Raw genomic sequence first — 12974 nt, forward strand, 5'->3', positions numbered from 1 at the left:
TTACAGCTTTTTTTTGGCTGAGTTTCTGGACTGTGTTCATGCTGTTCCCTTCACAGTGTCAGCTGTAGCTCAGTTGGTAGCACACTTGCCTCTGAGTCAGAAGGTTGTGGGTTCAGATCCCACTCCAGGGACTTGAGCACATAAAGCTAGGCTGACACTCCAGTGCAGTACTGAGGGAGTGCTGCGCTGTCTGAGTGTGCCGTCTTTTGGATGAGACGTTAAACCGAGGCCCCGTCTGCTCTGTCAGGTGGACGTAAAAGATCCCATGGCACTATTTCGCAGAAGAGCAGGGGAGTTATCCCTGGTGTCCAGCCCAATATTTATCCCTCAACCAACATAACAAAAACAAATTACCTGGTCATTATCACATTGCTGTTTGTGGGACCTTGCTGTGCGCAAATTGTCTGCCACATTTCCCACATTACAACAATGACTCCACTTCAAAAATACTTAATTGGCTGTAAAGCGCTTTGAGACGTCCGGTGGTCGTGAAAGGCGCTATATAAATGCAAGTCTTTCTTTCTTACCTAAAGCAAACAGATTGACTTGAGGTTGTTCAAGTGCTTTACTGATATTTACACTTATAACACAAAAACAAAAAAGTGCTGTAAATACTTAGCAGGTCAGGCAGCATCTGTGGAATAAGGAACAAAAGTTAACGTTTCAGGTCTTATGGCTCTTCTATCTTCCACAAATGCTGCTGGACCTGCTAAATGTTACCAGCTGTTTTTGTTTGATTTCCAGCACCTACTTTTTACACTTCCGGCTACTTCCAATCCTCAACGTCCCCTCTATTCTCTTCCCCGGTTAAAGATGCTCATTTAAAAAAAAAAATCCACTTCACTTGACTCCTGAAGGTATTTACACTTGCTTGGATAAACAGTACCAGTCAGATTCCGATATCCCGCCCAAGCGGCCTTCATGCCTGAGCCTTGACTGTGTCAAATTGTTTAATTGTGGGAGGCATCACAGCCACACCTGATTCTCTACTTGTTCAATGTCCAAACATATAATGCTGATCGTAAATTAGTCTAAAACTATAATGCTGATTGTAAATTAGTCTAAAACTATAATGCTGATTGTAAATTAGTCTAAAACTATAATGCTGATCGTAAGTTAGTCTAAAACTATAATGCTGATCGTAAATTAGTCTAAAACTATAATGCTGATCGTACATTAGTCTAAAACTATAATGCTGATTATAAATTAGTCTAAAACTATAATGCTGATCGTAAATTAGTCTAAAACTATAATGCTGATTATAAATTAGTCTAAAACTATAATGCTGATCGTACATTAGTCTAAAACTATAATGCTGATTGTAAATTAGTCTAAAACTATAATGCTGATCGTAAATTAGTCTAAAACTATAATGCTGATCGTACATTAGTCTAAAACTATAATGCGGATCGTAAATTAGTCTAAAACTATAATGCTGATCGTAAATTAGTCTAAAACTATAATGCTGATCGTAAATTAGTCTAAAACTATAATGCTGATCGTAAATTAGTCAAACTATAATGCTGATCGTAAATTAGTCTAAAACTATAATGCTGATCGTACATTAGTCTAAAACTATAATGCTGATCGTAAATTAGTCTAAAACTATAATGCTGATCGTAAATTAGTCTAAAACTATAATGCTGATCGTAAATTAGTCTAAAACTATAATGCTGATCGTAAATTAGTCTAAAACTATAATGCTGATCGTAAATTAGTCTAAAACTATAATGCTGATCGTACATTAGTCTAAAACTATAATGCTGATCGTAAATTAGTCTAAAACTATAATGCTGATCGTAAATTAGTCTAAAACTATAATGCTGATCGTACATTAGTCTAAAACTATAATGCTGATCGTAAATTAGTCTAAAACTATAATGCTGATCGTACACTAGTCTAAAACTATAATGCTGATCGTAAATTAGTCTAAAACTATAATACTGATCGTAAGTTAGTCTAAAACTATAATGCTGATCGTAAGTTAGTCTAAAACTATAATGCTGATTGTAAGTTAGTCTAAAACTATAATGCTGATTGTAAATGAGTCTAAAACTTTGAATGTAAGAAGTCACACAACACCAGGTTATAGTCCAACAGCTTTATTTGAAATTACAAGCTTTCGGAGCGCTGCTCCTTCGTCAGGTGAAGTGGAGAAATGCATAAAGACACAGCTTATATAGTCCAACACCGGCATCTCCACACCCTAAAACTTTGAAGATAATGAATCATTTGAGAGTTAATAGCAGTTTCTTTAACGTTAGAAATTGCCCACATAAGGGCAATCCGATGCAAATTAATAGAAGAGACCATCTTTGTTGAGGTAGGGTGAACATAAGCAGACTTCCAAAAGGAAAGAAAGATTAACTTGGTGTAAGAGGGGTTTATGAGACTGCACAGGATGGGAGGTATACTATTGGGAGTGGAAGTTGATTTAAAATTCATGGAGCAAAAGATCCGACAGACCTGGAGGAGAGAGATAATAGTTTGTGTCGCTGTTCCATGGGGTGGTGTAGAACTGAGTTATGCAATTGTCCCATCCCCCATTGGAGAGCTCTCCAACTAATTCCATTTTTTTAAAAAGCCTGTAAAAAATGATTTGTTTCTTGGTGTTCTGGAACAATGTGCGTGCCATCGACTACAACAATCAGCTGCTCCGTCACGTTCTGGCCGTGGGAATATTTGTGTTTGTGGAGAAGGGAGGGAAGAAAACAGGAGTACTGAGGCACCTGCATGATTTCGTATCTAGTTGAAGCCTCGACATCTCTTAAGTTTTGTAGAAATATTTTACGTGAGCAAAATGTGGATAATGTAAATATGGATTCCGAGAAGTAATGGGTAAAACAAAGTTAATTTTTCAAGTTGATAGTAAATGGTCAGTGCTAAAAAAATTACATGTTAACTAACCAATAACATTTTCTTTTTTACTTTTATCTTTAGCCCTTAAATTATTTTAAAACAAAGAAAAGCCAATCAAGATCATCTTCTCGACAGCGCAGTCGATCTCGATCACGTTCCCCTGCTAGGACACAGACCCCCAAGCGTTCAACCTCCCGTGGCAGGGAAACTAAGAAACGTGTGCAGAAGGAAGAAGTGCAAAAGGAAGATTTACCTGTAGTGAAACCTGTCCATCAGGTATGTGAAACTGCTTCTATTGCGACCTGGACGGACTCGGGACTATGCTGTCTGTCCCATGTGCCTGTATACGAGTCGAACTCACAACCTTAACCTTAATGAACTTTAATGTGGGGAGGAAATGGGAATGGAAGGAGAGAGGCAGCCTGATGGTTTCTGTCCATACACCGCCACCTCGTTTGCTGCTGTTGAGATTATTGCCTTTTAATAATTAGTGTAACTGCTAATCCGTGCACTGGCTGGAAGTGCAGTGCTGGTAAAAGGGAGTTGCACTTAGTTGCTCTTCAGCATCGCGTCAGCGCAAGTGGCTCCGGCAGGTACCCACCTGTCCTTTTGCTGGGAAGTGGTACACATAGGCATACTAAAGAAGGGGCAAGGCAGAAAAAGAGGAACTTTTGTGCAAGCACTGGTATGGATTTCACTTGTAGAAATGTCCATAAGATGAACAGAGCCCTGGTAGAAGTGCACAGGTTGGAGCTTTTGAACTGTGGTTGGTACTGCAACTGTGTTGGACTACATTACAGTTGGGCTTGAGTAGGATTAGCTGCTTTGTGTAGTTGTGATGCAGCAATCGGAGACCTATCAAAGCAAATTCTTTAATTCTGAGAAATACTGTGCTGTTTCTTAAGTTCTAAGTCTTATTGATGCCTTTTGAATGGGAAGGTCCAGGAGAACAGCACTAACAGCAAAACTACCTATGTGTCAGACTACAAAGAGGAGAAGGAGGAGAACAACGCCAAGATTATCTACAGAGTCGTTGAGGTAGGGGAATCCCTTCTGCAGTGTATGGAACAACTCCTTCACTTCACTGATTGGAATCATTGCTGACTCTTGACTGGGATCCACAAATGACTTTTTCTACTTTCCCATTCTCAGTTTTCTTTTACTGGGCTTTGTGATTTTCTTGGCTTTTTTTACTTTTAATGTTTCTTTTTGTCTTACAGTTTTTCTAATCACACTCCTTCATACTACTCGCTACATTTTTGTTCTCCTGTCCCTTTCAAACTATCCTTTCTCTTCAACATTTGAAGTTTTCGTTCGTTCCTTCCCTTTTTTTTGTTTAATTTCTCCACGTTCTTCACTGCAGCCCTTGACCATGTGTAGAACACAGCTTTACAATGAGCTGCTGATGGTACTTGACTGGATTACCTCAAAGGCCTCTCGCCCAGAGAATAACATTCTAATATAAACATAATGTCTGTGGCCCTGGAAACTATTGATCTGTACTGAGAGAAAGGGGCATTTGTGTGTCAGTGTATCTTTCAGTATGATTAGTGAAATAAGATCATGTAATTGCCTATCCTGGAATTTTCTCAAGTTAGGCTCATATTTGAAATTGTTTGTAAACTGCAATTGGCTAATTTATCAGAGCTGCCATTTTTTGCTTTTATAGAGTTCATGTACTGAGGTGTGATTTTTTTTTTTCCCCATCCCTCTTCTCATTTATAACCTCCCTGTCCAGAAGAGCCACCTGCTGTGAGTGCCCCTCCAGAGTCTGTAGTGGGCTTTGTGGCCTCCCCTGGATGGAGCCAGCATTGTATTTGACTAACTTAGAATCATAGAATGGTTACAACACAGAAGGAGGCCATTCAGCCCGTCGAGCCGGTGCCAGCTCTCTGCAAGAGCACTTCAGCCAGTCCCAGTCCCCCGCCCTTTCCCCGTAGCCCTGCAAAAAAAAAATGTTTTCAGGTACTTATCCAACTCCCTTTTGAAAGCCACGATTGAGTCTGCCTCCACCACCCTTTCAGGCAGCGCATTCCAGATCCTAACCGCTCGCTGCATAGAAAAGTTTTTCCTCCTGTCGCCTTTGGTTCTTTTGCCAATCACCTTAAATCTGTGTCCTCTGGTTCTCGCCCTTCCGCGAACAGTTTCTCTCTATCTACTCTTTCTAGACCCCTCATAATTTTGAACACCTCCATCAAATCTCCTCTCAATCTTCTCTGCTCCAAGGAGAACAACCCCAGCTTCTCCAGTCTATCCACATAACAGAAGTCCCTCATCCCTGGAGCCATTCTTGTAAATCTTTTCTGCACCTTCTCTAAGGCTTTCACATCCTTCCTAAAGTGCGGTGCCCAGAATTGGACACAATACTCCAGTTGAGGCCCAACCAGTATTTTATAAAGGTTCATCATAATTTCCTTGCTTTTGTACTCTATACCTCTATTTATGAAGCCCAGGATCCCGTATGGTTTTTTAACCGTTTTCTCAACCTGCCCTGCCACCTTCAACAATTTGTGCACACAAACCCCCAGGTCTCTCTGTTCGTGCACCCCCTTTAGGATTGTACCTTTTAGTTTATATTGCCTCTCCTCATTCTTTCTACCAAAATGTATCACTTTGCACTTTTCTGCGTTAAATTTCTCTGCCACGTGTCCGCCCATTTCACCAGCCTGTCTATGTCTTCCTGAAGTCTATCACTATCCTCCTCACTGTTCACTATACTTCCAAGTTTTGTGTCATTTGCAAATTTTGAAATTGTGCCCTGTACACCCAAGTCCAAGTCATTAATATATATCAAGAAAAGCAGTGGTCCTAGTACCGACCCTGGGTAACACCACTGTATACCTTCCTCCAGTCTGAAAAACAACCATTCACCACTACTGTGTTTCCTGTCACTTAGCCAATTTTGTATCCATGCTGCCACTGTCCCTTTTATTTCATAGGCTTCAACTTTGCTAGCAAGCCTATTATGTGACACTTTATTGAACTTGATTTGAGTCTTTTGATGAGGTAACAGAGGGTGGATGAGGGCAGTGCAGTTGATGTTGTGTATATGGACTTTCAAAAGGCGTTTGATAAAGTACCACATAATATGCTTGTTAGCAAAATTGAAGTCCACGGAATAAAGGGGGCAGTAGCAGCATCGATACAAAATTAGCTAAGGATAGAAAACCGAGTTGTGGTGACTGGCTGTTTTATGGACTAGGGGGAGGTATACACTGGCGTTTCTAATGGTTCAGTACTAGGACCACTGTTTTTGATATACATTAATGACTTGGATTTGGGGGTACGGGCCACAATTTCAAAATGTGCAGATGGCACAAAACTTGGAAGTGTAGTAAACAGTGAGGAAGATAGTAATAGACTTCAAGAGACAGACAGGCTGGTGGAATGGGCAGACACATGACAGATGAAATTCAATGCAGAAAAGTGTGAGGTGACACATTTTGATGGCAAGAATGAGGAGACACAATACATGTTAAATGGTAGTTTTAAAGAGAGAGACCGGGGGGTGCTTGTGCACCAATCTTTGAAGGTGGCAGGACAGGTAAACAAAGCAGTTAATAAAGCTTATGGGATCCTGGGCTTTATACACCGAGGTATAGAGTGCAATAGCCAGGAAGTTATGCTAAACCTGTATAAAACACTAGTTCAGCCCCAGCTGGAGTAATGTGGGCACCACACTTAAGGAAGGACCTGAATGCTTTGGAGAGGGTAAAGAGATGTACTACAATGGTTCCAGGGATGAGCGATTATAGTGACGTGGATAGACTGGAGAAGCTTGGCTTCTTAGAGCAGAGAAGACCAAGAGGAGGTTTGATAGAGGGGTTTAAAATCATGAAGGCTTTAGATAAGAGTAAATAAAGAGAAACTGTTTCCAATAGCTGAAGGGTCGATAACCAGAGGGCACAGATTTAAGGTGATTGGCAAAAGAACCAGAGACAACATGAGGAAAAACTTTTTCACTCAATGAGTGGTTAGGATTTGGAATGCGCTGCCTGATAGGGCGCTGGATACAGATTCAACAGTAGCCTTCAAAAGGGAATTGGATAAATACTTGAAGGAGAAAAACTTGCAGGGAGATGGGGAAAGAGCGGGGAAGTGAGACTAACTGGATTGCTCTGCGAAAGAGTCAGCCCAGACTCGATGGGCCGAATGGCCTCCTGTGCTGTTCCATTCTATGATTTTATGATGTTTCAACTGGAGGTCATCTTTTGGAGAGTGGTTGGCTGCCATGCTGCCTTTGTATTTAGGTTTAGTGCCTTCCCACTAAATTCTGGCCTGACTTCTAAATCATCTTCGTTACAGAGATTGAACAAAAGCATTCCTCTGGCTTAGGTGTTTCTGACCAACCAGATCAGAGATTATGGCTGTCTTTAGTCAGACATTTTAGTTATGCAAGTGGTGATTCTTTGATGCATGAATGTAGGTCTCTATTAGTTTTTGCAGTTGACACTCAAAAGGCTTTTTCTTTAAGGATGTGCTTCCTTTCCCAAGCCCCTGTGGCCAAAGAGGTGTGGATGGTTTAGTCTCACTCCATGGCCATTCTTTGTTGGTAGTCAGGAGATTCGCAACTCGTGTTCTTTTCCATCCTTTCCTCATGGCATATGTTGAGGGCTCACCCATACAGCACAGCCAAAACTGGCAACTCGGCAGAATGTGGGAATTGTACCCACATGGGATGGGATGTGAGATGCCACCAGTTTGCACAAATAGCCTACATTTCGTTCCTCTTGGAGGTATTCTTCTTCGTTCTCTTTCTTTTCTCTGCTGTGCTGGTAGGGTTATATTTGAACAACCTTCATTTCTCGACTCTGCTTAGAATTTACTCGCTCCAGCTGTTGAGGTTGTGGATTTTGTGAGTGGGTTGCACAATTAACCTGAGTAATGGCTCAATAATGCTTACTGTTGGCATTGCAGTTCCAAGGTACTTTGAAAATTGTACGTATGTTATCTGGTGGTGGTTTTTGTTTGGAGGATGGGGAGGTTAGGGAGTATGATGCTGTTCTCTAGCCATTATCTACATCAATGATTTGGGTGAGGGGACCAAATGTAATATATTCAAGATTGCTGATGATACAAAGCTGGGTGGGAATGTAAATTGTGACGAGGATGCAAGGAGGCTTCAAGGGGACATAGACAGGCTAAGTGAGGTGGGCAAGAACATGGCAAATGGAATATAATGTGGAGAGATGTGAAGTTATTCATTTTGGTAGGAAAAATAGAAAAGCAGAGTATTTTTAAATGATGAGAGATTGGGAAATGTTGGTGTTCAGAGGGACCTGGGTGTCCTTGTACACGAATCACTGAAAGTTAACATGCAGGTACAGCAAGTAATTAGGAAAGCAAATGGTATGTTGGCCTTTATTACACGAGGATTTGAGTATAAGAGTAAAGACATCTTACTGCAATTATACAGGGCCCTGGTGAGACCACACCTGGAGTATTGTGGACAGTTTGGGTCTCCTTACCTAAGGAAGGATATACTTGTCATAGAGGGAGTGCAACGAAGGTTCACCAGACTGATTCCCGGGATGGGGGGATTGTCCTATGAGGAGAGATTGAGTAGACTAGGCCTACATGCCCCAGAGTTTAGTTTTGAAGAATGGGAGGTGATCTCATTGAAACATACAAAATTCTTACAGGGCTTGACAGGGTAGATACAGGGAGGATGTTTCCCCTGGCTGGGGAGTCTAGAACCAGGGGTCACAGTCTCAGAATAAGGGGTTGACCATTTAGGACTGAGATGAGGAGAAATTTCTTCACTCAGAGGGTGGTGAATCTTTGGAATTCTCTACCCCAGAGGGCTGTGGAGGCTCAGTCGTTGAGTATATTCAAGACAGAGAGCAATAGATTTTTGAATATTAAGAGAATCAAGGGATATGGAGGATAGTACAGGAAAGTGGAGTTGAGGTAGAAGATCAGCCATGATCTTATTGAATGGCCTACTCCTGCTCCTATTTCTTATGTTCTTATTAGTGGATTGTGTATTTCTCCTATTCTTTCTGCCACCTTCTATCCCTTTTACTCTGCAGCGCAAGATACACAGAGATATTGTAACAGACCAGTCGGGTCTCCCTCACAATCTACGAGCCAGGAAGGTAGAAGGAAATCTTATAGAACTGGAAACAAAAGATGACCGTCTGTACGTTGAAAAACAAGTGGTGCCGACCCAAGATTGGGAGTTCGGAGGGCGAGTTGGTAAGACCAGAGGATATTCCTCAGACCTCACATTTTTCCTCAGTCCCTCAAATGGGGGTTTTCTCTAACTAACTAGTTTTCTTTAGCTGGATAGACAAGTGAGTGAAATTTATGCCCGACAGACCTCCGAGATTGTGAAATTAATTTTAAGATGGTGTGATCATTCAACAAACTTATTGCAGTAGAAATGGGTGAAGTTCTATTGCAGCTGTAGTGTTCCTAAAGAGGTTTGGGAGCCAGTTGGGCTTACGGTCATGGCTCGCACAAGTGTTGAATGAGCTTGGCTTCCCTGTAACTCCCTTTTTTTTTCTTGCTTTCTAACAAAAAAAGCCAATGGAATGCAGGGTCATATCCGCCTCTATCGTGAAACGGCCCTGTTAAAGTAGAACTATAGGTGGTGTATAATCATTTTCTCTTTCTCTGGGGAAATCTTTGTTTTTATTAGACAAACTTTTACTGAGGGGAAAGTTGGTGAGAAACCCTACATTATGGTGACTCGTAGAGCGAAAGATGTACTTTTGCTCATTTCTACTTTGTTGATGTCTGCAAACGAATGTTTCTTTTTCTTGCAGGTGCCTTGTTCATGATATTCTTGTTGCCTGCGACTCTCATTCTCTTGCTGTTGATGTGTGCAGAAGATGATGCCAGTATTCTGAGTTTTCCACCCCCGATTCCAGCTCTTCAGATATTGTGGAACAGTACTGCCTTGGGCATCTTTGTCCTGTGGTTCCTCTTTCAGGCTCTGCTCTACCTGCTGCCCATTGGAAAGGTAATTCGGCTTCTGGCTCGGCGGTTTTTGTGTAAATATTGCGAGCAGATAGGGCACCATTCTGGAATGCCAACAAAACACTGCACATGTTTGCCGCTCTTCCCTGTTGGTTACAGTGGATGTATCTACAGACTTTTCAACTGACAGTGTGCTTTTAGACTGTTACCTTTTGTTGGGAGAGATTAACCATATCGGTGTATCACTCCTTCTGAATGAGTCCTGTCAACTCCTCCGGAACCACTTACTGCTAACAGCTTGGCCAGGAGCTCATGATCAAACTCATCGTTTTTGGGTCACTCTCGGGGTGACCTTGGGACTTGAGCTCAAATGATTTCTGCAGGAGTTTATTTTGTTTAAATTTTTCTGAGACCAACTGGAGGAGTGGCCTTTGCTACAAAATAGATGCTAACATTTAAATGAAGCATCACGTGGTAACCACCAGTAATTCACCTTTGTATTATGTACTTAAAGACACTCTTCAGACGCAAACCAAATGTGAAAGGATAATAGCTATAACTGAACTTCTAGTTTTTTTTTACAGTTCAACAGGACATAGTATGAAAATTTCACACACCTACAATTATGTTTCACTCAAATCCTAGTGACAACATTATACAGGTAGACTATCCTTTATCCGAAAACCTCGGGACCAGCCGAGTTTCGGATAAAGGAGAATTTCGGATTTCGGAAGGTGGATTGGCGGGGGGTCGTGCGCACGACTTACGCTGACGCTCAGCGTAAGTCAGTCGGGGTCGGCGGGGGTCGGGGCCGGGGGGGTCGGCGGTTGTCGGGGCTGGCGGGGTCCGCGGGGGGGGCGGCGGTTGTCGGGGCTGGCGGGGTTGTCGGGGTCGGCGGGGGGTCGTGCGCATGACTTACCCTTTATCCGAACTTCCGAAACCGGAACCCTCTAAAAACCGAAGGTTTTTTCGTTCGTACGCACGACTTACGCTGAACGAAAAAACCTTCGGTTTTTAGAGGGTTTCGGTTTTCGGAAGTCCGGATAAAGGGTAATCTACCTGTACTGTAATTGAAATATTTGAAACTGTTAACTACAGTGGAATCTCCACTATAGCATCTACCATCCAGTTACCTGCCAGAGGACAAAGCCTTGTGTGAGACATCCTCTCAGTATTTACCAGGGAGATAGAGCAGGTGGACATGACATTGGATCATGAGATTAGTAATGAGATAAGTGCATTTAAATTTTTTTTTAAAAGGGGATATATATTAAATAAATTGATCAAACTCAAAGAGGATAAAACTCCTGGGCCGGATGGATTGCATCCACGCATTTTAAAAGAATCTAGGGAAGAGAAAGCAGAGGGATTACTACGTAAATTTAATAATTCATTAGAAAAAGGTATAGTGCCAGAGGTCAGGCAGATAACTAACGTTATACCTATATTTAAGAAGGGGGAGAGAACATTTCCAGGGAATTATAGACCAGTCAGCTTAACATCGGTGGTTGGAAAAATAATGGAATCCCTACTAAAGGAGAAAATAGAAGAACATCTAGAAACCAAAAATATAATAATGAATAGTCAGCATGGATTTCAAAAGGGAAAGTCTTGCTTGACCAACTTTATTGAATTTTTTGAAGAGGTAACAGAGAGAATAGACAATGGTAATACAGTAGATGTAATTTATCTGGATTTTCAAAAGGCCTTCGATAAGGTACCCCATAATAGACTGATGAACAAGGTAAGAGAATGCGGAGTCAGGGGACAAGTAGCAGAATGGATTGCTGGCTAGCAGAACAGAAAGCAGAGAGTAGGAGTAAAGGGCAGCTATTCACAGTGGCAGAAGGTGGGTAGTGGTGTTCCACAAGGATCAGTGCTGGGACCACTGCTGTTCACTATTTACATTAACGATTTAGACTCAGGAATCAAAAACACAATTTCTAAATGTGCAGATGACTCCAAATTGGGGGGGATAGTCAATACTGAGGAGGACTGTAACAAGTTACAGGAGGACATTAATAAACTTGCAGAATGGGCATATAATTGGCAAATGAAGTTCAACACAGATAAATGTGAGGTATTGCATTTTGGTAGGAAGAATAGGGAGATCGCTTATCACTTGGAGGGTGCGAGTCTAGGTGGGGTAGAGGAACAAAGGGATCTCGGAGTACAAATACACAAATCACTAAAAGTTACGACACAGGTTAGCAAGGCCTTAAAAAAAAAAAGCAAACCAAGCACTAGGGTTTATTTCTAGAGGGATAGAATTGAAAAGTAGGGAAGTTATGCTAAACCTGTATCGAACCTTGGTTAGACCACACTTGGAGTGCTGCGGACAGTTCTGGTCACCATATTATAAAAGGATATAGAGCCACTGGCGAGGGTGCAGAGATTTACAAGGATGATACCAGAAATGCGAGAGTATACATATCAGGAAAGGGTGAACAGGCTGGGTCTCTTTTACTGTTGAAAAAAGAAGGTTGAGGGGTGACCTAATAGAGATCTTTAAAATTATGAAAAATTTTGATAAAGTGGATACAGAGAGAATGTTTCCACTTGTGGGGAAGAGCATAACTAGAGGCCATCAATATAAGATAGTCACCAAGAAATCCAATAGGGAATTCAGCGAAACTTCTTTACCCAGAGAGTGGTGAGAATGTGGAACTCGCTACCACAGGGGGTGGTTGAAGCGAAAAGTATTGATGCATTTAAGGAGAGGCTAGACAAGCGTATGAGGGAGAAGGGAATAGAGGGTTATGCTGATAGTTAGATGAGGAAAGATGAGAGGAGGCTCGAGTGGAGCATAAACGCTGGCATGGACTGGTTGGGCCGAATGCCCTGTTCCTGTGCCATGTAATCGTATCTAACTTTATATTTCACCTTTTCTTGGTGAATAAAACTACATCATTTTTATTTTGTTATTTATGTTGTACTTGTCTTCATTCCTGTGCCGAGGGTATTGCTGTATCATATAAGACCAATATTTGGGGACCCTCGATTACTTAACAATCTCCATTGTTTCACTAGCGAGGTACCCTCCATTTTGGGTGATAATAGATGTGGTACAATATGGTAACCCTATAGGTTTTTATAAGTTCACAGGATAGGGGCAACACTGGAAAGCGCGCATTTATTGCCCATCTGTAGTTAAGAACATAAGAAATAGGAGCAGGAGTCGGCCATTCGGC

The 12974-nt window shown here is 41.7% G+C and overlaps 1 protein-coding gene across 2 annotated transcripts in view; it reads left to right on the top strand.

Annotated features, from left to right (window-relative positions):
• Positions 1-12974, top strand: part of lbr (lamin B receptor) — an 87756-nt gene that overhangs the window by 50450 nt on the left and 24332 nt on the right. For both annotated transcript variants that reach the window (XM_085998087.1, XM_085998088.1), the window contains exons 3-6: positions 2941-3135; positions 3799-3897; positions 8892-9057; positions 9630-9826. In XM_085998087.1, the coding sequence (XP_085854213.1) occupies positions 2941-3135; positions 3799-3897; positions 8892-9057; positions 9630-9826 (657 nt within the window). The remainder of the gene's footprint in view (positions 1-2940; positions 3136-3798; positions 3898-8891; positions 9058-9629; positions 9827-12974) is intronic.

Source organism: Somniosus microcephalus, chromosome 9 (assembly GCF_052327205.1).
Source record: "Somniosus microcephalus isolate GS21.2 chromosome 9, FLI_Smic_1.0, whole genome shotgun sequence".
Classification (NCBI taxonomy): Eukaryota; Metazoa; Chordata; class Chondrichthyes; order Squaliformes; family Somniosidae; genus Somniosus; species Somniosus microcephalus.